Source organism: Ostrea edulis, chromosome 6 (genome assembly GCF_947568905.1).
Source record: "Ostrea edulis chromosome 6, xbOstEdul1.1, whole genome shotgun sequence".
In the NCBI taxonomy this organism is placed as follows: Eukaryota; Metazoa; Mollusca; class Bivalvia; order Ostreida; family Ostreidae; genus Ostrea; species Ostrea edulis.
In genome coordinates, this window is record NC_079169.1 from 3,785,573 (window position 1) to 3,810,235 (window position 24,663).

General features: G+C 37.3%; 1 protein-coding gene across 11 annotated transcripts in view; it reads right to left on the reverse strand.

Moving 5' to 3' along the window:
* Positions 1-6,768: 6,768 nt before the first annotated feature.
* Positions 6,769-24,663, reverse strand: part of LOC130047072 (DNA damage-regulated autophagy modulator protein 2-like) — a 65,481-nt gene continuing 47,586 nt past the window's right edge. For 6 of the 11 annotated variants that reach the window (XM_056141283.1, XM_056141282.1, XM_056141284.1 and 3 more), the window contains 5 exons: positions 24,590-24,657; positions 23,363-23,523; positions 10,952-11,138; positions 9,170-9,228; positions 8,424-8,748 (listed from right to left, as the gene is read on the reverse strand). In XM_056141283.1, coding sequence (XP_055997258.1) covers positions 8,521-8,748; positions 9,170-9,228; positions 10,952-11,138; positions 23,363-23,523; positions 24,590-24,657 — 703 coding nt within the window. In that variant the 3' untranslated portion in view covers positions 8,424-8,520. Of the gene's footprint in view, positions 8,190-8,423; positions 8,749-9,169; positions 9,229-10,951; positions 11,139-23,362; positions 23,524-24,589; positions 24,658-24,663 lie in introns of those variants that run through there. The other 5 variants (XM_056141289.1, XM_056141288.1, XM_056141287.1 and 2 more) reach the window with 1 other exon arrangement.

Sequence of the window (24,663 nt, forward strand, 5' to 3'; positions counted from 1 at the left end):
ACTTTCTCACTTACCGGCGCGAGTGGGATTTGAACCCGTGCCGACAGAGGTGAGGGGCAGTGTGATTTTGAGCGCGATGCTCTAGATCTAACCACTCCGCCTCTATAAGATGGTCTACATGTATATCCGGGCACTGCAAAGTTTGTTTATAATTAAAAGGTTTGAATGCAATAGTAGAAGTATAGTTGGAATACACGACTGAACTGTTTTATGGCCCGTGCTGGTTTAAAGAGCCTGTGATTGGCAACATCCATAATCATAGAGTTCAGTCTATATTCAGGTGTTGAAAAATCCAAGTATACACTAGCTGTGGCTTCTTCAAATAATGTATGTAAAACTCTCAATGGAACAGAGTAAAGTTTTGTACGAATTTGATGTCGAACTCATTGTCTGTTGACGCAAGGTAAAAGTGAATCAAACGTGACATCATTTATACTTGGTCTTTTATATGAACGATGTCCATGATCTGTGTTTCATACCAATTTTGTTATATCGTTCTTTACATTGATTTTGATTTAGAATTACTCCATTTATCTGATCGTTGAAAGGATCAATGCTGCTGTAAACGGTCGACAGGGGATACTTACTCTTCCTAGGCATCTGATCCAATTTGTGGCAATTCAAGGGTTTCGTATTTACCCAATTCTAAATTATGTATTACTAACAGGGGTTATGAGATTGATCAATGTTCGCTATCTTCACCTTTGCGGTGAAGAAATGTTAGTTAAGATGCAACGAATATGTCCCGTGGAGATCCGGGTTATGTTGTACAAGGCGATAAAATGGGGCGGCTCTTCAGATGAGACCGCAAAAATCCGAGACCCCGTATCACAGCAGGTGTGGCACGATAAAGTTCTCTCTGTGCTTAAAGGCCGTAAGCGTCGAGAATAGGTCTAAATTTTGTAGTCCTTCCATTTGAGTGAAAGATTCTGGAGAGGGATGTTAAAGAATCAACCAACCGGTCACGGAAAGTCAGTCAGTGGTAGAGCGTTCTCTTCGTAGCGGGGAGGTTGTGAGTTCGAGCCCCGCTCGTCCACCCTAAGACATTAAAATAGGTAGTGACTGTTCCCAAACGCTCGGCATTTAAAAGTTAGAATCAAGGGTCTTTCGGATATTACCTTAAAAACGGAGGTCGCGGCTGGCGTTGGCACGTTAAAGAACCGTCACTGCTACGGCAAATGACAAACGAATGAAAGTATTTTCTTTAGCGGAAATTGAGGCGAAAGTCGAAGACCTACCACTCAAAATGGTTGATCCTGGTCTGATGTCATAGTATCGGACAGCAATGATTTCAATGTCTACGCGAGGTTAATTTGTTTGGGTTTTTTTTTTGGGGGGGGGTATCATTATTATTATTTTTTTGGTAACGTGAAACACCTGTGATATGTGGCAATATCTGTATCACTTCGATTAACTCCAGTGACTCTGGATATTTATCGCGACATGAGAAGTTTAACTTGCATATAAAATAAAAAGATATTTTAAAGCTGTATGGTCCGAATTACAATATTTTTTTCCATCTCGTAAAAACGTTATTAAATTATCGCACGTATGTAGTTATAAAGCTGTACGACATATCATAAATTATTTCAGCTGTTTTTAACCCAAATTATTTGATTTTAAATCGATGTTTGCAAATAACCGCATCACTCTGCCATTTCAAGTGACAGTCACGTGACCAGTTCAAAAGTTCAGATCATCGGTGGTCTTATCTGTCTAAAGCTGTGTATTTTGTTATAACAGTACCGTACCATAAGTTTAATAGAAATAAAAATATCAAATACCTCTTAGTAATTTGTTATTTTACGCTCTTTCAACCTTAAAACTAGACAGCTGCGTATCCAGCAAATAATTCTTAACATATAGGAAACAATATATTACTATACCCAGTTTGACCTTTGACCATGTGACCTCAAAATCAATAGTGGTCATCTTCTAAAGATGTACCAGTGTACCAAGTTTTATTGATTGATTGAATATTGTTTAACATCCCTCTCGAGAATATTTCACTCATATGAAGACGCCACCACTGCAGGTGAAGGGCTGCAAAATTTAGGCCTATGCTCGGCGCTTATGGCCATTGAGCAGGGAGGGATCTTTATCGTGCCACACCTACTGTGACACGGATCTCGGTTTTTGTAATCTCATCCGAAGGACCGCCCCATTTAGTCGCCTCTTACGACAAGCAAGAAGGTACTGAGGACCTATTCTAACCCGGATCCCCACGGAATACCAAGTTTGATGTTTGTCAAACAAAGGGTTCTCGAAACATTGAGTGGTCAGTATATGCCTATGTTCAGTTTCACCCTTGATCATGTAACCTCAAAATCAATAGAGATCATCTACTCCTTAGGATGTACCAGTGTATCAAGTTTGGTGTCTGTCAAGCAAAGGATTCTCAAGATATTGAGCGAACATTATATCCCTATGTCCAGAGTAGATTGACCCTTGACCTGAAAAACAATAGGGGTCCTCCTCTACTCATAACCAACCCACAAATGCAATATCGTTACGATCAAGTGAACGGTTCTCAAGATATCGAGCGGACAACATGCAGTTGTAATGATTCTGGATATTTGAGGTACGACCATGCGGAGTTCTTAATTAGTCACTTTACATCACGTGATCTCATTTGTGTATAAATACCGAGACTCCGCAGTCGTCAGTGACATTCAGATAGAAGACCCAGCCAAGTTGAGAGGACGAGATTATGTGTACTAATAAAGTATTCATAGTAAACAATTCCTCGCCTGTTCTTACAGTTAGAGAGTGAATTTGGAAGGCCATCAGAAGTCTGGCCTGCCACGAAGAGGTTGACCTCCAGTAAAGAGGCTAGCCATAGTTCGTTTTTGGTGTCGTCCGCATTGGCTGAACAGACCGTCGTCCAGGCCGCTATACTCACTGTCCGTCCTGAATAAGGCGTCCTACAGTATATGGGGTAATCCGAGGGCGACTGGGCTCTACATTTTGTTAAGTTAGCACTACCAGTTTATCGTTGCTTGCCTCTGATTGATATAGTGATTCTCTGTTTGATGATAATTAACCTAGATAAGGTTAGGACATATTTGTATATTTTGGCAGTCCACTAAAATCATGCCAATTAGTTTAAATTAATTATTGTTGAATACCCCAAACCCTGGAATTGACCAGGTACGATCCCAGAATTGAATGTAAATACGTTACAGAATTTGGTGGCAGCGTCGGGATTTGGGGTAAAATTCTATCATTAAAGTTTACATTTGTTTTTGATTTATTTTAGTCGACTTTGTTTAATTTTGTAAATTATTGTTAATTATGTCTGAGAGTGATGTGAATGCTGAGATGACTGCCTTAGAGCAGGAGCTAAGTAGGCTTCAGGCTAGTATAAATAAAAGTCGGACAAGGCCAGCCCCAGAGATTCGGGATTACCTGAAAGTAGGCGGACTACCATAGATGACCAAGGTTACATACGGGAGGGCGCAAGACCTAAAACTGTTAGGACGACCACCCTACCTAATACATATACTAGGCCTGACAATCTTACTGATTTAAGTAGGGCAGATGATGGCGGGCCAGATAGATTTTCTATTACGAGCACACCATACCATGCGAATACATCCAGGCATGATTTTCCAGTGATGAATGAGACTAACAATACAACTCGCCGCCCTGAGAATACTGCACAGAAGGACAAACCCAAGATCACCATTGTGAAACCAGATAAATTTGACGGAAGTTCGTCATGGGCCGATTTTAAGTCTCACTTTGATGTATATGCAGAATTGAATAAATGGACTCTGTCAGAGAAGGGGATGTATTTGGCCGTTGCTTTGCGAGGTCAAGCACAGAGTGTTCTTGGAAATCTGCCAGCAGTAGACAGATGTAACTACAGAATTCTAAGTAAGGCTCTAGAGGAGAGATTTATATATACATGTAGTTGTTGAAAAAAAAATTAAAAAGAAAGGAATTCGTTGTAAATAGCTTTGAAATTGATCGTTCTGTCGTTTATTAAACCTTTGTCTAAAATAGAAGAAATGTTTAGTTTCCAAGTTGTACATGCGGGACGCACGTCATCGGAGGCATGGGTAGTGTAATGATTCCGGATATTTGAGGTACGACCATGCGGAGTTCTTAATTAGTCACTTTACATCACGTGATCTCATTTGTGTATAAATACCGAGACTCCGCAGTCGTCAGTGTCATTCTGATAGAAGACCCAGCCAAGTTGAGAGGACGAGATTATGTGTACTAATAAAGTATTCATAGTAAACAATTCCTCGCCTGTTCTTACAGTTAGAGAGTTAATTTGGAAGGCCATCAGAAGTCTGGCCTGCCACGAAGAGGTTGACCTCCAGTAAAGAGGCTAGCCATAGTTCGTTTTTGGTGTCGTCCGCATTGGCTGAACAGACCGTCGTCCAGGCCGCTATACTCATTGTCCGTCCTGAATAAGGCATCCTACAGTGAGTGTAGTGGTTGAAGGGCTACCACATATACTGTCCGTCCTGAATAAGGCGTCCTACAGTATATGGGGTAATCCGAGGGCGACTGGGCTCTACATTTTGTTAAGTTAGCACTACCAGTTTATCGTTGCTTGCCTCTGATTTATATAGTGATTCTCTGTTTGATGATAATTAACCTAGATAAGGTTAGGACATATTTGTATATTTTGGCAGTCCACTAAAATCATGCCAATTAGTTTAAATTAATTATTGTTGAATACCCCAAACCCTGGAATTGACCAGGTACGATCCCAGAATTGAATGTAAATACGTTACACAGTTAACCGACAGGTGCAAAGCAATATGCCCCTCTTCTTTGAAAGGGGAGGGGGCATAAAAACCTAGATTAAATTGTATTAGTTGCCACCGTCCGATATCCTAATGTAAAATCAATTGGCGATAAACTGAAAGGAAATTGCTCAATATGTTCTGGTCATGGTGGTTAGAACTTTCACTTTGTGACCGAGATGTCGTGAGAATTCAACTTGCTGGCACATGAACCGCTTCAAGCTCAAGACGTGAAAATAAGTATTGCCTCCCCCCTTCGCTGAACGTCCGGAATACAGGAGGAAGAGTCGCGGGTCTTCCTCTGGATGAGGCCTCCAGGGTCAAGCAGGCATGGGCACGGTAAAGAACCCTCACTGCTACGACCCTGACCGCCAACAAATCTTTGATATTTTCGTATTTCACTTATGCTGTCAATCTCTACCCAGAGTTATCGTTCTTTACACTCACGTGTAAGTGAGAGCAAGGAACGACAACTCTGGGTAGAGATTGTTGTGCTGTCGCGATAAGCGAATCGAATTGGTACGACTTGCTATTTTTTTGTTACCTTTATGTTACGTCATGATGCAGAAGCGTCGACAGTCTCCGTCTGTTTTGTTTTTGTTTTTTTTATTATCTAAATCTCAGGAAATTACAGTGTAAACAATTTTGTATGTATGCAGAAACTTTCTAATGAATATGTAGAATATTCTGTTCAATGCATAAGTTAGGGGATAAATGCTTTGTTGTTTTGTTAACTGCACAATCAGTAAGGTGGCAGGGGACAGTTTCTTTGGTTTTGAAACATGTGATGTGGATAGGGGGTATACACCAAAGTCAGATTATGACAGACTAATGAAAAATCATATTTCCCATTTATGTCAATACTTGTATTTCATATTAGTGTAGTTAATAAATTATGATCCTAAATTACATGTCATCTATAAATACTGGTGCTGGTGCACAAAACATGCTCTGAGCAGGTTCCCCTTTTTTGCTTCGATTTTCTCTCATTTGAGCTAATCCTCACCACCCCCACACCATCACAGTACCAAACATGGGGATTTAGACACTGTGCACAATCAAGAACCCTATCTGCCCTTCTCAAAAATCTACCTCTCATATGGGGCCATCCACCTTCCCTCACAGCTACAGACCTTTGGCTTGACCCTGCATGTTTTCACCGGAATTTCTTCAGCAACTGACCACGTGTCTTAGTTTCGTATTTGCACCCATCTATATGCTAGGAATCATGGTGACACCTACATGTTGTATATCAACATTTTTTTGAGCACTCAGCTACATTTGACATGCATCCTAAAATTATTGTATACATTTTTACACATGTAATATCACTTCAAATATGGGGCATTTCCACTTTTTGAAAAAGTTGACTGGGCCTATAGTGCGAAACTGTCCCCTGTTACCTAAGCTACATGTAGATGTATGGCGCGTCGTTCGTTGTCTTCTCTAAGCGTCTGTGTTTCATGAATGTATATTTGGTGAATAGTTAATTTTATTGAATATCATTATACTTGATAATTGTTTAAGGGAAATAACTATAGACATTTGATAGGAATCAGATATTTTATTGCATAATTTTCTTACTCTAAGATGCTAACTTTTAAAACTACGGAACGCAATTAGTGACATCAAAATGATTTCTTATTCAAATGCTGTACTTATGATTGTTACAATTTGTATTTCAGTCTTTTACCATATATTGGCACGGAATAAATCTGGACCTTGTTTTGGTTAACTTTCTGTCAGTTTATTACACGCCCAGGGTGTACAATAATTCGTGACAGAACATCACTTATAGCTGATGACGTTTCCAAATGGGTTGGTGATTTTTCAAAGAGACGTAAAGCAAACAAAGAAACGAAACAGCCTCTGGTTCACATCGGTTTATTCACTGATGTAGCTGAATGACAAATCAATATGCCCGACAGCCGTGTGATTCCAGACTTAGATAGCTTGATGTGACCTTCACGAGGCAGATTTAATGGAGAAACATAAAACTATGACAAAATAAGATTTTATTACACAAATAAAGTTCAACTTCACAAGACACTTCAAAACAGCAATGTTCAAACTCTCTCAATGTTCTATACACACAGGCCAATTCCCGACAGCGAGTCGATACATGTTGAACAACAGAAGCGATCGTTTTGTTAGACAGGTATATCTTGCATCAGCTTGAATTCCAATTGCAATTTCTCGAGAAAATATATGTAACACAACAAAGAAGTACGAAAAACAACTTTAAAATACATATCTTGGTGTTCATCATAGACCCCCAACCTTTGGATGTAAATTGAATATGATCATATGACTCGCTGTGTATGTAGGCCTAAAATGTTGCAATTTAGATGGTCTTTTTTTTTTTTGGAGGGAGGGGGTGTTCAAATATATCAATATTTGAAATGAATAGTAATATTCCCATGTTAGATTCTACTCTGTTTGCTTTAAATATTTGACTCTATGCATGTTAAAAACCTTTGTTCCTTTCTTGTCACATCAATTGTATACAGTCTGTAATATCCCTATGCATACAAGCTTCTAAAAACCGTAAAATGGCTGAAAGATTGTCACAACGGCGTTAAAGCTCCAACAGCCAATCAATCTACATGTAAAATCACTGCTCTCTTGAGCTACATGTATGGGTTATGGTATGATTGTTTTAATTTGTTCTAGTCTAAATGACCTTGTATCAAGGCCATGCATGACACCAGTATACCAATAGTCACCGCTGTGTTAAGTATGATTGTCTGTTGTAATCCGGGGGGGGGGGGGTCAAACTTTTCATACCAGTTACCTTGGGCAAATCACCTTGGGTCAAAGTAATTAAACTTGTTCTTCTGATCTAGTTGGGTAACAAAGTCATGGGTCTAGTTTAACACGTTTTAACCCCTGTCCTTTGTCCATTATATAACACCCACCCCTCGATCCTTTGTACTTAGAATAATTTAGTGTCCGCATTATACAAAGGTTTGACCCGGAAAAAAAGTTATATTTATTACACATAAAACAGACCATGACCATACGACCTTTGGTCAAGACTTGAAAAACTAGTTGGCCATAACACCTTTGTTTCCTGACAACAAATATTGGGAGGAACGGTGGCACGACAGACAGACGGGCAAAGCGATCCTACATGCTCCTTTACTTTGATTGCGGTGAGGAATAATAAACTGAATATTTTAAGTCAATAGAAAATGAATGCTTAATTAAATAAAGTGAATATCAACGTAAGATCATCTACGATCTTCGTAAGCAAATTATAGACTGTCAACCAAACACGATTTAAAAACTTTGAATTTTGACAGTATGGGGTATCTCTTGACTTTGTCAATCTTTGTGATTGCAGAAATATGTGATAAACAGTTGCAGGATCCTTCAACTTTCCATTCAAGAACAACAGCTGCACAACCTCCGGCAAGCGCTCTGTGAAAGAGAAATTGTGCAAAATATAAATGTACTAGAATATAAATCTTAAAACCCTACCATTACCTAAGTGACACTTAGGATATAATGTATAACTGTCAATTATTTTCGTGGATGATGTCTCCATACATGAGTGAAATATTCTCGAGCGGGACGTTAAACAATATTCAATCAATCATGGTTTTCGTTTCAGGGTGAAAGACAAGTAAAACTGGAATGCTTGTAGGATCTTGGTTTCTTAGTGAAGAATTGTGATTTCAACTTGATGGTGATTTATTTTTTCTTCCGTTTTCGGATGATTTGAATCCGTTGGTATGTCCATGCCACAAATTCAACGACAATTAAAATTCCTTGGAACATGATCGAGGGATTTTACCGTGTGATGGCATGCAGTACTCACTGTTTTGCTGTTAGTTACAAGTTGTTTAAATTTGACATTGAATCCATCGAATTCGATTTTCCTAAATCCAGGTATAAACGTCAGGACAAAGGAAATGGTACTGATGGCTAACACCCATTCCGAGATGGAGGCGGACTGAAATATATCTCGCAGTTCGTTCTGAAAACAAATGCCTTAAAAACTGCTTAAAAATATGAGGCTGGGTAATTTCGCTTGTTTCATCGCCATTTCCTAACATATTAGTAGCAATTATTAACAATTACCAATGTCCTTACTGCACACTTTTAACGCGAGAAATTAAATTGATATTAACAAGATCGATAAAACATTAGTCTTGAAAGTGGCACAACGTATATTCAGTATAAGTGCCATATTCACACATGTACATAATTCCTGAAACGCACGTGTAAACACGGACGAGTTAGAGACTTGACGAGTTTTGAAATGTTAATAAGATGAATTATAGACAGTGTTGAACTAATTATAAAAGGGTTTCTCATTATGCAAATGGATACATAAATGTTTACACCTATACCATGAATATCATTGAAATATTTAACGTTAGAAACGAAATCATTACCTCCTTAGTGCCGTAGCCTTTGTTTTTCTGATATCTATATGAAGCAAAACTGATGATAACTACAAAGTGTTAAGGAATTGGTGAAATATAGTTCGAGTAGACAGGCAAATGAATATAACACGCTATGCAAATATCTGACCTTCCGCAAACGTATAATAATGACAGAAAGCATGAGAAGCTTAACACAATAGAAATATCGGAGTTTAAGTAGAATTTAAGAGACAACGACCTTATAATCCCGTTGCGACGTTCGTCCTTCAGAGGACTTAATGAATTACATTTGTCTCTCTAAGTCTTAGTTTAGCGTGGACTAATAGAGCATGAATGTGTTTAGAAATATCTGAAAAGGCTTCCCAGATTCGTCTTCAAGCTTTTTAGAATAAAATGATTTTAATTAATAAAACCGAAGGCTGTTCACTATCCCCGGTAGAGAGGAAATCACTCTCAATTGCACACAATCACGTTTCGCAATCAGCCTGGCGAGCTGGATGCTATATCAAAGTTCAGCGCTCCCCGAGACGTCAATCTTAGTGTATCTGGTCGTTAAAATTAAAAGTTTCATTTAGACGTATTGACTATTCTAGTCATCAACAGGTCGAATCTTTTCCGATTAAGACGCGTGGGTGCCTATGTCGTGTATAATCATTTAAATAATTATTTAATATTAAATGCGCAAGTTTTGATACACATGCATTTTACATATTGGCACTCAATAAATATACAAGCACGATGAAGTTTAGACGAGATATTAATGGATATTTATAATATATTAATCATAAATATAGTTCTAAATGGTTAGTACGTATGCATATAGCGTTATAATCCCATTTTTACTATTTTGTTCCGCGCATTCATTGTCCCCGCCAAGACGAAGTTCTCCTGATTTGCATTGGAGGATTTAATTTAGCGGCAGAGATTGACATGATGTGTGCGGAGATTTGCTATCTGCGAACGCTCCTCTTTTCGTGTCGTCGGAATATCCACAGTTACTTCAATCTAACGTTTACTATATTTAGATTTACATGTACTAAGGTCTCTGTAGACTCGTCAGAGTTGGTAGACATATTTTGCATCCTACGGAAATCATTACAAATGTATCTATTTTGTATTATAAATGTGAGGATGAATACACAATGTTTTCTCTGTTAAATGTATCTATTTTGTATTATAAATTTGAGGATGAATACACAATGTTTTCTCTGTTAAATGTATCTATTTTGTATTATAAATTTGAGGATGAATACACAATGTTTTCTCTGTTAAATGTATCTATTTTGTATTATAAATTTGAGGATGAATACACAATGTTTTCTCTGTTAAATGTATCTATTTTGTATTATAAATTTGAGGATGAATACACAATGTTTTCTCTGTTAAATGTATCTATTTTGTATTATACATTTGAGGATGAATACACAATGTTTTCTCTGTTAAATGTATCTATTTTGTATTATAAATTTGAGGATGAATACACAATGTTTTCTCTGTTAAATGTATCTATTTTGTATTATAAATTTGAGGATGAATACACAATGTTTTCTCTGTTAAATGTATCTATTTTGTATTATAAATTTGAGGATGAATACACAATGTTTTCTCTGTTAAATGTATCTATTTTGTATTATACATTTGAGGATGAATACACAATGTTTTCTCTGTTAAATGTATCTATTTTGTATTATAAATGTGAGGATGAATACACAATGTTTTCTCTGTTAAATGTATCTATTTTGTATTATAAATGTGAGGATGAATACACAATGTTTTCTCTGTTAAAGATACATGTAATGAAGCTGACGGTGATGGTGACGCTGACCAAAATCTGCAAAATGAACGTATGTTTAAGCTCTGCCTTCCGCTCTTCTTTGTAGAGTTTGTAAGTAATGGCGGAATGGATCCAACAGCAAATGAATCCGAGGCCAAAGGTCGCAAAAGCTCCCATGTAATGAGGCACAGGTAGCGTATTCACCTGGAGGAAAAATATAAGAATTCGGTTACACAACGAATAGACAGAATATCAACAGGAAAAATGTTTTGTAATCCCCTATAAAATGACTAAACACTAATATGAATATAATCACCATCAGCATTGGACAGAACACTATAAACTATCACATACAGCACATAAACATTGAAAATAATCATCTACAGCACAAGATCCTTTGGGGATCCGGGGTAGGATAGATTCTCAGTACCCCTTGCTTGTCGATATGGATACGATATAGGACCAAACACAATAAAGACAGGCACCTACAGCATCGGACAAAACGTCTACATCATATGCCAAACACCAAATAATCATTGGGTTAAACATTTGCATCGTAAGAGTAAACACTAACGATAATTATCTACAACATCGGACTACACAACTACAATACGACAAAACACCAAAATAATAGCCTACATGATACCACACAGCACTAAAGATAATTATTTACCACACACCACTAAAGATAATTATCTACAGCTTAAATTCAAACAGCCTCAGCTAAAGCATAGGTCGAAATCAATAAAAAGAAGTTGGAAGGTTCCCTGCTAAAATACTCCCAATAAAACATGAGAGAAATATACAGTTTTTAGTAGAAAAGTAGTCACTGTGTACATTTCCAAAGTTGCTGATTGTAATGTTAATGAAACTCTTTTAAAAGCCATTAATTACCCATTACATGCTTGTATTGAAAAAAAAAATCCCATAAAATATTTTATGGAAAACGGACCTGAAGAGAAAGCTCTGCCTGTGCGTTTTAATTATTTCTAACCTCAAACATCCATTAATCATATTCATATTCTAAGTCATCAAAAGAAATTTAAAGATCATTAGTTGGGACTGTTAAAGAATGTGAATAAGAGTAATTTGATTTGCAGATGCAAATATACATCTATGAAAAGTGAAGATAACGAACAGTGATCAATCTCATAACTCCTATTAAAAATACAAAATAGCGAGTTGGGCAAACACGGACTCCTGGACACCAGAGGTGGCATCAGGTGCCTAGTAGGTATAAGCATCCCCTGTCGACCGGTTACACCCGCCGTGAGCCCGATATCCTGATCAGGTAAACGGAGGTATCCGATAGGTTGTATTGGCAAGCTAGGTTGTTAGAACGACCATATACTTTACGAACTGCTGACTTTCAACGAGACTGTTGAAACCACTGCACCATCAATTTGTTTGTCAGTAGCCTGTCTCGATTTAAAAACTGATCATACACAAAACAAGCGCTTGCGTATCGAATCTATGTTGCTTATGGTCCACATATGCAAATGACAATTATATGATACCTTTGAAGTATGATTATGAAATCTTAATTTTCTTGCTGGCTTTTAATAATTCATTCATCAGGACTAGTGTGACCTATTCATATCCGTGTTCGTCAGTCGTTGTCCGTCTTTAAGTTTACATTATCACCTTCCCGAAAACTACATCACCAAAATTGGTGTGTAGCATCTTTAGGGATGCATAAGGAAATATCGTGATTTTCATAGACATTGTGGTTCTAGAAATGGGGCCAAAATTATGTCAGTATATAAAAATATTCTACTGAGAGCGCCTTTATCATGTAAAACGTTCAGGTCTCGGGGTAAGGATGTGTAAGCCAAATGAAGTAAGTGCATTTTATCTTTAAAATTTTTACTTGTGAACATGTAGCAAGCGAACATCGCATAATTATAATGAGAACACATGGAGGCCTATACAAAAATTGTGACCCCTGGATCAGGTCCCAAGGCAAGGCTGTATGACCACAGGCACCTGATGTGTGGATAGCTTTTACAGATCTTACTGTATGTACACATACCCCCCCCCCCCCTTCTAGAAAAAAATTATTTTTATTCAGCACCAATAATTTATCCAAAATATGTTATTTCCCCACCAATCACCCTTGCAAGTCGTTCTGAATAGTCAGTTTCAATCTCCTGTAAGCCTTAAAGGAGGTTGTGACATCGCTTTGCGTCTCGCGTTATCTGATTGGCTCTTCAAATCTTCCGACCGCCTTGGTCTTTTTCTGAGCAATAAACGAAAACATACGAAATGGCTATTTTGTTAAAGGCGCATGGTTTTAAAAACGAAAATGACTAATATAAATATCAACTCAGATTATTTCATGGTAAAAAGCTAGTTTTGAAACATAACTCTAAAGAATTAATTATTTGAAGATGATAATCAATCGAAATTAATTAAACTGTTCAATGCTTATCCGAATTATATTTTAGAAAGATGATGCAAGTGCAAGCCACAGGCAATTGCATCGCTTGGGAGTCGAATTTACGATATAAAGAGTAAAGGTATAGAACTCTAAATATAGGGTACCCAAGTTAGCCGATGTAAAAACAATAAATTAATTGATATAAAATTCTTCTATTTTAATTTATTCATAATCAATCTACATTACTACCAAAGTTCATCCCGAAATTCCGTATACTTCCCAAGATATGCAGAAATGAACTCGGAAAAATGCCTATTATTTTTATGCCCCCCTTTGAAAAAGAGGGGGCATATTGTTTTGCAACTGTCGGTCGGTCTGTAGACCATGTGTTGTCCGCTCAATATCTTTCGACCCCTTTACTTGATAACAACCAAACTTGGTACAGGGATTGCCCCTGGAGAGTAGATGATCCTTATTGATTTTCAGGTCACATGGTCAAAGGTCAAGGTCAAACTACTGGTCTTTACCCCATGTGGTAGACCATGTGTTGTCCACTCAACAACTTTTGACCCCTATGCATGATAACTACCAAACTTGGTACAAGGGTTGCCCTTGGAGAGTAGATGATCCCTATTGACCTTCAGGTCACATGGTCAAAGGTCAAGGTCAAACCTCTGGTCTTAAACCCATGTGTTGTCCGCTCAATATCTTTTGACCCCTTTGCTTGATAATTGCCAAAATTGATACAGAGGCTCTCCTTAGAGAGTAGATGATCCCTATGGATTTTCAGGTCACGTGGTCAGTCAAACTGCTGGTCTTAACCCCATGTGCTAGACCATGAGTTGTTCGCTCAATATCTTGAGAACCATTCACTTGATTGTAATGATATTTATGCCCCCCTTTGAAAAAGAGGGGGCATATTGATTTGCAACTGTCGGTCGACCACATGTTGTCCGCTCAATATCTTGAGAACCATTCACTTGATGATAATATATTTCATCTGTGGGTTGGTTATGAGAGGAAGATGATCCCTATTGTTTTTCAGGTCCAAAGGTCAAGGGTCAATCTACTCTGGACATAGGAATATAATGTCCGCTCAATATCTTGAGAACCCTTTGCTTGAAAGATATCAAACTTGGCACACTGGTACATCCTAAGGAGTAGATGATCCCTATTGATTTTGAGGTCATATGGTCAAAGATCAAGGGTCAAACTGAGCATAGGAATATACTGACCATTCAATGTCTAGAGAACCCTTTGCTTGACAGACAGCAAACTTGGTACACTAGTACGTCTTCAGGAGAAGATGGCCCCTATTGATTTTGAGGTCACATGGTCAAAGGTCAAACTGGACATAGGAATTTACTGTCCTTTCAATATATTGAGAACCCTTTTCTTGACAGACATCAAACCTGGTACACTGATACGTCTTCAGGAGAAGATGACCCCTATTGATTTTGAGGTCAAAGGTCAAGGGTCAAACTGGACATAGGAATATACTGTCCGTTCAATATCTTGAGAACCCTTTGCTTGACAGACATCAAACTTAATACACTGGTAGATCTGCAGGAGAAGATGACTCTTATTGATTTTGAGGTCACATGGTCAAAGGTCAAGGGTCAAACTAGACGTGGGAATATACTGTCTACTCAGTATCTTGAGAACCCTCTTCTTGACAGACATCAAACTTGGTACACTGATACATCTTCAGGAGAAGATGACCCCTAATGATTTTGAGGTCACATGAGCAAAGATCAAGGGTCAAACTGGACATAGGAATATACTGTCCGTTCAATATCTTGAGAATCCTTTGCTTGACAGACATCAAACTTGGTACACTGGTACATCTTTAGGAGAAGATGATCCCTATTGATTTTGAGGTCGCATGTTTAAAGGTCAAGAGTCAACCTGGACATTGGAATATACTGTCTGCTCAATATCTTCAGAACCCTTTCCTTGACAGACATCAATCTTTAAATAGTACACTGGTGTATATTCAGGAGAAGATGACTCCTATTGATTTTGAGGTCACATGGTCAAGGGTCAAACTGGACATAGTAATATACTGTCCACTCAATATCTTGATAACCCTTTTACTTGACAGACATCAAACTTAGTACATTGGTACATCTTCAGGAGAGGATGACCCATATTGATTTTGAGGTCAAAAGTCAATAGTTGAACTGGACATAGTAATATATTGTCTCCTATATTTTAAGAATTATTTGCTTGATTGACACGTACCAACCTTGGTACACTGGTACAACATAATGAGTATATTACCCCTATTGAATTTTAGGTCACATGGTCAATTCACAGGAAGATATTGTCTGCTCAATATTTTGAATTGATGATAATACTATCAATTAAATGAGATTTGTGTATAACCCCTTTCAATTTTGCACCATGGGGGGCATATGTGTTTTACAAACATCTCTTGTTCATATGTGGGTTGGTTATAATAAGAAGATGACCCCTATTGTTTTTTCAGGTCAAAAGGTTAAAGGTCAAGGGTCAATCTACTCTTGGTACACTGGTACATCATCAGGAGAAGATGACACCTATTGATTTTGAGGTCACATGGTCAATAGGTCAAGGGTCAAACTGGACATAGGAATATATTGACCATTGAATGTCTCAAGAATCCTTTGCTTGACAGACATCAAACTTGATACACTGGTATATCTTTAGAAGAAGATGGCCAATGTTGATTTTGAGGTCAAAGGTCAAGGGTCAAACTGGACATAGGAATACACTGTCCGGTCAATATCCTGAGAACCCTTTGCTTGACAGACTTCAAACTTGGTACACTGGTACATCTTCAGGAAAAGATTACCCCTATTGAGTTTGAGGTCACATGGTCAAGGGTCAAACTGGAGATAGGAATATACTGTCCCTTCAATATCTTGAGAAGCCTTTGCTTGACAGACATCAAACTTGGTACACTGGTACATCTTCAGGAGTTGATGACCCCTATTGATTTTTAGGTCACATGGTCAATCCACTCTTGACATAGGAAGATATTGTCTGCTCAATATTTTGAATTTATGATACTACTCTCAATTAAATGATGTGTGTGTGTATAACCATTTTCAATTTTGCACCATGGGGGGCATATGTGTTTTACAAACATCTCTTGTTTAGTTGACATATAGCTTGGCCCTGACACTATACGACTACATAGAGTGTTTGAGCATTGCAACAAGCTATTACATATAATGTGCAGCATAATATATCATTTCTAAAATGAATTTCTTATCCCAATTCATAAAATGAAGTCCGTAATAGCTCCAAGTGACTAAATGTTTTTAAACCGTCTGTACTTTCACAATCCCAGCCATTAAAGACCCAATTCTAAGTTAACATCCACAAATTGTAGGGTGCTTGTCAATCAAACATTTAACAATAGATCTCAGGCGGAGTGACATCTGCAGTCATTGAGGTCTGGAGCTACCCCAGAGAGGTGTTTTGATAACAATAACAGCCAGTACCTACATACATTCTTTAGATCTTGAGGAAGCCCAGTATACCTGAGTTTTGATAACATTGACCTGTCCACAACTGCTATTTTCTGGTATTTCAATTGTTTTTAAAAAGACCCCTGAACAATGCAATTTCAATATAATTGTAGTTTTTTTCCCTCTACATACATGTATTATAAATTACACAATCAGATATCAAACAATAATTTGCACAATAATTTCTAAAATATGTAACTTAATTATTGAAATAATTTGTCATCAATTTATGATACCTCTATATTTATAACAGAAATTATTCATTGAGTCAATGACTGAGAGTAAGAGAGAGAAAAAGAGGGTGGGTGTAGACTGTGTGCCAGCTACCCTTAGGAATATAACCATTATTCAAACACTATGACCATGGAAACTCTGCAGAGGTCCCTGAGACAGGTCCTGAGTATATTTTTAAAAAAGCAGGGACAGGTAGATTTTTACCATGCTCTGTCTCTGTGTATTTCTTTGGGTGCCATGGCATATACCAATTAACACCTTGGTAGACCCTGGCCACTCCAGGTAAATAACATCTGTTTAGATTAGGCTCCGTATACATTTTCACCAACCGTACGGTCATGAGATGGGTCTTTAAGGTAGTTTTGACTAATTACCCAAAAGAGATGGAAGGATCCATAACGATTTAGAGACTCAAAACTAATATTTATCAATATTGATTCATTATAATACATAAATTATGATAATAACAAGTCTTTATGAATATACAAATGTCTTATTATGTCTATTTTTACCTAAATCACATTATCACAGGTGTTTGACGATTTATAATAATGATGTCAATGTGGCTAGTTAGTGGCACCGATGAAAATGACTGATAAGTGAAAGTACAGCGGTTTAAAATTTTCAATCACTTGGAGCTATTACGGACTATATTTTATGAATTGGGGTAAGAAATATTTTATGCTGCACATTCTATTTGATAGCTTGTTGCAATGCTCAAACACTCTGTGCAGTCATATAGTGTCAGGGTCCAGCTAAAAGTCAACCAAAAAATAATAGGCATTTTTCCGAGTTCATTTCTGCATATCTTGGGAAGTATACGGAATTTCGGGATGAACTTTGGTAGTAATGTAGATTGATTATGTAGGAATAAATTAAGATACAAAGTAGAATTTTATATCAATTAATTTATTGTTTTTACATCGGCTAACTTGGGTACCCTATATTTAGAGTTCTATACCTTTACTCTTTATATAGTAAATTCGACCACCAAGCGATGCAATTGCCTGTGGTGCAAGCCAATCAGATAAACGAGACGTGGAGTGATGTCTTAAGGCTGTCAATGGACGTAAAAGCTCGGATACGATGAAATAAATGGCAGAATACGACAAATAAAACGGATGGCATGGAATTTAGATGAAAGACATAAGTAGAACTACATTAGCCTGACGAGATATTCGCAAAAATTCAGTCGATAAAGTTGTTTTATACCCCGTGGATCGGTCTCGAAGCAGGTAGCCCCCTGTTTGTTTTTATGATTTGCATACCTTCATCTATATCAGTATCTCACAAGTGTTCATCTCAAAAGCTTACAGAAGGTAGAAACTGACTATTCAGAACGATTTATGAGGGTGATCGGTGGGGGGAATAACATATTTTGGATAAATTTTTGGTTCTGTATAAAAATAATTTCTTTCTAGAAGAGGGGGTGGTATGTACATAATATCTATACAAGCTATCCACACTTCAGGTGCCTGTGGTATGACTCATATGCTGAACTGAAAAAAATGCAGTTTTTAACCCTGCAAACTAAGATTGTGTACGACTAAACAATGTGTCATAACTGTTTACCAATGTTTAAACTTTTCATGTTTGTTTTACGATCCTTCCGGGCAATTTTCACACATTGAGACGTCATCAGGTACAGGTTAAGTACCAACCTACGCTTGGCAATTAGTTCCGTATATTGTAATGTGTTTGCTTGTTTGTTTTAAGACCCTTTGATAAGGATTCACTCATATTGAGGTGTCACAACTGTATGTGAAGTCATATGCTTGAAACGCAGTGCTGTAGCATTGAGAGGGTTCTGGCGTGCAATGACATGTGACTGTCGTGTTAAAGGGAAAGGCAACCCAAAATATTTTTACATGATAAATGATAGGATTAATCATATGATAAAGATTTGTCATACAATTCTGTTGATATATGGCCTAGATATGCTTCAGTACTAATTTGAAAACGTCAAAAATTGAAATCCCCGCGATCTATAGGGGCTGCCATCATGTGTAACTCTTTTGTATTCAAGACTACAAAAATCAATAATTTTGACGTCACACCGTCTGTTCCGGTTTTGATGAGATTCTAAGATCATCCACAGGTGCTTGGGTTCACCCCCCCCCCTTCCGAATAAACTACATGAGTTGATTTAATTATTTTTTTCATTATAATATTACTAATGCATGTCAACAACGTCTTGCATACCCATAAATTCCACAAAATGTCCTTTAAAAAAATACTCTCACTGGTTATTATAACAGAACTTAAATAATAACCAGTGGCCTAAGGTTTTTGGTTTTTTTTTTATAAAGAGCTTTTTCGAATTATTTTGGACTTTACGGGTATGCAAGACGTTGTTGACATGCATTAGAAATATTTTCAACAAACAATTGATTAAATCAACTCATGTAGCTTATTCGGAGAGGGAGGTGAACCCAAGCACCTGCGAGATCATCAAATATGTGCATGTGGTAGATCTTACGAATAAATAGGTTGATGTCTTCCTGGCAAGCAGTTAATTACACTAATGCGAAGGGGAGATGTGAAAAAAGGTTATTTTTCGAAATTCCCGATTTAACCAAGGCATTTGAAAAGAAAAGACTACGGATCCATTATTTGTGTAATGACAAGTTGAGGTTCGAGACATTTGTATGAAGAACGCGTAGCGTCTGCCTGGTCTGCGACTCGACTGAACGTCTTGTCTCAATTTCTTCTTGCGAAAGAACGGGCTCAAATCTATACGGCTCCAAACTTAACTGTTCGTGACTTGTCATGTTTACAGTGCTGCTGATGAAATAAACCGGAATAGACGTTGTGACGTCATGAATTAAACTCCAATGGCTGCTCTCTTAGCGGCGGGTAATTCAAAATACATGGTAGATTATTATTGATTTAATTGTTAAGCAAGGAGTTTTGTTGTTAAAGACTGTCAATTACGATATAAGTGATACTTTATTCATAAAAGCAACTATATGGTTAGGGTTGCCTTTCCCTTTAAAGGTTGTATCCAGAAAACGTGCGACTCTAATCTCGGCTGAGATGCGGCTTGGCTGAATAGTTGGACTGACGCCTTCACCGAATCTCGGAGCAACCCTTCATAATTTATGTCTGGAAATTTACTTTCAGCTTTGGCCACTTCTAGCAATACTTCTCATTACCAGCACATTAGAGTTATCGCGCTTTGATGACTCTTGTGCGTCATTGGTAAGAAAATGCACAAGTCTCACGAGCAAGTGCGAGATTACTGGAACATAAACGAAAACGTTCATAGCACACACACCCCTTTTTTAAAGTTAAAGTACATGGTGTACTTTTAAATAAAATAGCTATTGGTCAAACTGCATTTTAAAAATATTCTAACACTAGTTTATCAAGGATGTTACATGTTTTTTTAAACTCTACTACACCTTTTATAAAAATGCCAAACAACGATCTTCTCTGTCCTAAGTCAATCAATATTTTGTAATTTTCAAAATAGCTTACATGCAGTTTAGAAACGCATTTGTTGTGTTAATTAGTGTTATAAACGTCTAAAAATAAAATTGCAGTTTGGCAAATATATAACTTATTCTAAAATATTTGAAAATGAGAGAGAGAGAGAGGGGGGGGGTACATTAACGATTACAAAGTCCATGCCATATGAACCTGTCCAAATTGTATGATAAAATAGAATGTCTTCATAATCTGACAGAATAATTTTAATAACATATGAATCCCATTAATTACAAGAAAAGTTATTGTATCGGATGTGCATATTGGTTTTTCCCTTCACAGTTCTTCTTGCGATTGATGCTTTATATGGTCACATTTGGCAGATTTAGTACCTGCACTCCTTTACATAGTTTAATAAGTTCGTCTGTTTTCTTGCAAGAATAATCAATTCCTTTTGCCTTTAGAATTTTAATCAGTGTCGTGGTTTGCAGTCGGTTATAATATGTATTCGATACCATAATTTATATTACGTATGCCTAAAGTAATGTTTACGTATGATGTCCCAGTAGCACGACTTTACGCGCCTTTAATTTGAAGAGTTCCACTAATGGAAATGATAAGTATTAAAATGCACTTAGGTGACACTGCTGTTCGCTTCAAGTAAGTGATTTGACTGTTAAACTAACTCTCTATCACAATTAATGCTGTATTACTTACCATTTAGGTATAAAAATCCCAAAATGAAAACAGGCACTACATTTTCCGTTCAAATGAATATTTCCATGGCACAATATTTTATCTCCTGGAATTGAAGAGTTCCTATAGTCTGCTTTATCTAGTTACTGATTCATCGTATCTTTGCATACCTACTTGCATTTCGCTAATTCAAAAATCAAACTATAGGAACTCTTCAATTTTGGGAGATAAAATATTGCACCATAGAAGTCTTCATTTGAACGGAAAAATTAGTGATGGTTTATTTTATGGAATTTACATATTTAGACGGTAAGTAATACAGCATTAATAGTGATAGAGAGTTAGTTTAACAGTCAAGTCACTTAATTGAAGCCAACAGCAGTGTCACCTAAGTGCACATTAATTGCTATCTAGAACTGGCTGAAGCTGAAAGTAAATTTCCAGACATGAATTATGAAGGATTGCTCCCGAGATTCGGTGAAGGTGTCTGTCAAAATATTCAGCCGAGCCGAATCTCAACAGAGATTAGTGCGACTCTAGAGACCGAGTTTTTGGCGAAAGAGCAATCACTACCTAATTTTACGTCTTAGATTTAATTTAACGCGGCTCGAACGACCTCGCGGTCACAAAATAAACTCTCTAATCACTGAGCTACCGCGACTGGTCAAGATACAGTTGGAAGTATTTGTCACAAGCCATGTATATTGATTGATTGAATATTGTTTAACGTCCCTCTCGAGAATCTTTCATTCATATAGAGGCCTCAACACTGCCGGTGAAGGGCTGCGAAATTCAGGCCTATGCCCGGCGCTTATGGTATTTGAGCAGTGCGGGATCTTTATCGTGCCACACCTGCTGTGACACGGGACCTCGGTTTTTGCGGTCTCATCCGAAGGAACACCCCCATTTAGTCGCCTCTTGCGACAAGTAAGGGGTACTGACAGGGTTTGACACTAAGGCACGTCCGACCGACCGAGTCTACTAAATGATGGGTCCGGTCGGGTAAAATGTCGATTTACTAGTCCGACTGGTCGTGTTGAAAAAATAAACAAGAAACTTTAAAACAATAAGATTGTAAAGAGTTTGTGAGCAATTTTGAACCGCGTGATGACATAATCTTTATTTCTATTTCTAATACATAAGTGTGGTGACATAATCTCTATTTTTAGTTCTATTAAATAAGTCGCGATCGGAAGTGATGTTTTACGACATCTGCTCGATGACGGGTGTAAAGTTATGTTTCGGATAAATAGATATAAATTGAATTCATTTAAAAAAAACAACGTTTATTTGAATTAAATATAAGAAAGTGTTTATCAAATTAATAAATTACGTCGTAAAGAGCCATTTTTCGGTGTTGACATATGTGCGGGAATGTCTCTATATTCAAATACGACGTCTCGTCCTCAAGGAAAGATGTCCCAAGAAAGAAAAGGAAAAGGTTAAAAAAAAAAAACCGGTTGAGAAAATTTTATTCTAAATGGACTAAAGAATTCCCGTGCCGAGTAGAATTTAACGAAACAGAAAATGTGTTTGAAAATTAAAGCATATCAAATTGATTGACGAGACTGATGTTTTTGAGACAATCAAATAAGGATTAGTTCAAACTTAACGTTTGTCATTAGAAGCAAGTAATTAAATATGGAGAAACTATCACTTTTTTCTGTACAGTTGGTCAGGGCTAGTGGATGTAAGGTCAGGTCTAGTAAAATTCATTTGAAGTAGCCCGACTGGTCTAGTGCTCAAAAAAGTAAATGTCAAACCCTGACTGAGGACCTATTCTAACTCGAATCCTTCACGGGAAGCTTGTACTTGGTGGATATAATGTTTATAACGAATGCGTGTGCTTTAACCCTGACCAGTGTCTTTTAACCAGTGCAGCACAAAGTTATGACGAAACGATATTTTGTGTTTCAGTATTTTATGGTGGAGGGACAAATAAAAGTTAATTTTTGACATAACAGTTGCGAATGACTAGACAGTGAAGTTCGGTCAATTTGTCACGGATAAGCCTAATGGCGAGAAAAATTAGAAAGTTGCTGATGAGAACCTTAGGTACAGTTTATGGTCCTGATTATAACATTAAAACTAAACTAATGATCACTGATATCGACAGTTCAGAGTTTAGAAGATGCAAACAACACATTTAATACTAAAGTTCCATTAATTACCTGGAAACTAGCAACAAACACCAATCCAAACGAAGCTACAATCCCTAGCGCTAAGGACAATTTGTTGGCAGTAATCCAGCGCGATTTTTCCGCAGGAGTCAAGGACATCTGCGTCATCATAAGGCGGACATACTGGAATCGAATCTCTGAATTAAGAGCCACTGAAACAGAAAATGAACATCAGAACGGAAGGTCTTTCCACGTAGGCTGTAATTAATGAAACTTGCCCAGCAGGTGCCTGCCGTTTACAGTGTGATGATAGAATAAGTCGGTGTTATAGAAGAAATGACAAACGATGTAACGCATTGTAACTATTGTAGTCTATAACAAACAGGGATAGTAGCGGATTTTGGTCAATGGTCCATTGTTACAACTTGGAACACCAATACAATGAGGATAACAAGATGTGTTTGTGAAACACAAATGCCCCCGATAATGGCCAATTCTAAAGATGGCCAATGTCACAAGGACAAATACCTTGGTACCAGTAGAAAGGTCTGGTCTCAAGTAATGCTCATGTGCAATATGAAAGCTCCAATATAAATTTACCATTAAGACAAATGTCAATGTTTTTTAAAGTAGGTAAAACCCCAAGGTCAAGGTCACAGGGTCAAACATTTTAATACCCATAGAAAGGATTTGTCACAATATATACTCGTGTGAAATATCAAAGCTCTAGCACTTACATTTCAAAAGTTATAAGCAAGGTTAAAGTTTTCAAAAGGTAGGTCAAGGTCACAGGGGCAACAATATTGGAAAGGTCTTTTCACAAGGAATATGTATGTGAAAAATCAAAGCTCTAGCACTTAATGTTTAAAAATTAATAGCAAGGTTAAAGTTTTCAAAAAGTAGATCAAACTCCAAGGTCACAGTGTCAAAAATGTTGGTACCCACGGAAAGGTCTTGTCACAAGGAATACTTATGTGAAATATCAAAGCTCTAGCATTTACTGTTCAAAAGTTATTAGTAAGGTTAAAGTTTCAGACCGAATGACAGAGAGGACAAAACAATATGACCCCGATCTTCGATCTCGGGGGCATTAAGACAATGTGAGAGAGAGTGAGAGTTCGGGTGTTTACATGAAATAGAGCTTTACTGTGTCAAAATTAACGAGGTGCAATAGTAGTATTTGAAGGGAAAATGGATACTAAACCATGTTAATAACTGCGTTTATGCGAACTATATGCTTTTAAAAGTTTGTCATAATAATGTTTTTGTAATACTTACTTGAAAGACTGCAGATAAAGATGGCTAGGGAGAATATTCCTCTTTCTGGAATTTCAGTCCCTGTTTTACTGCAA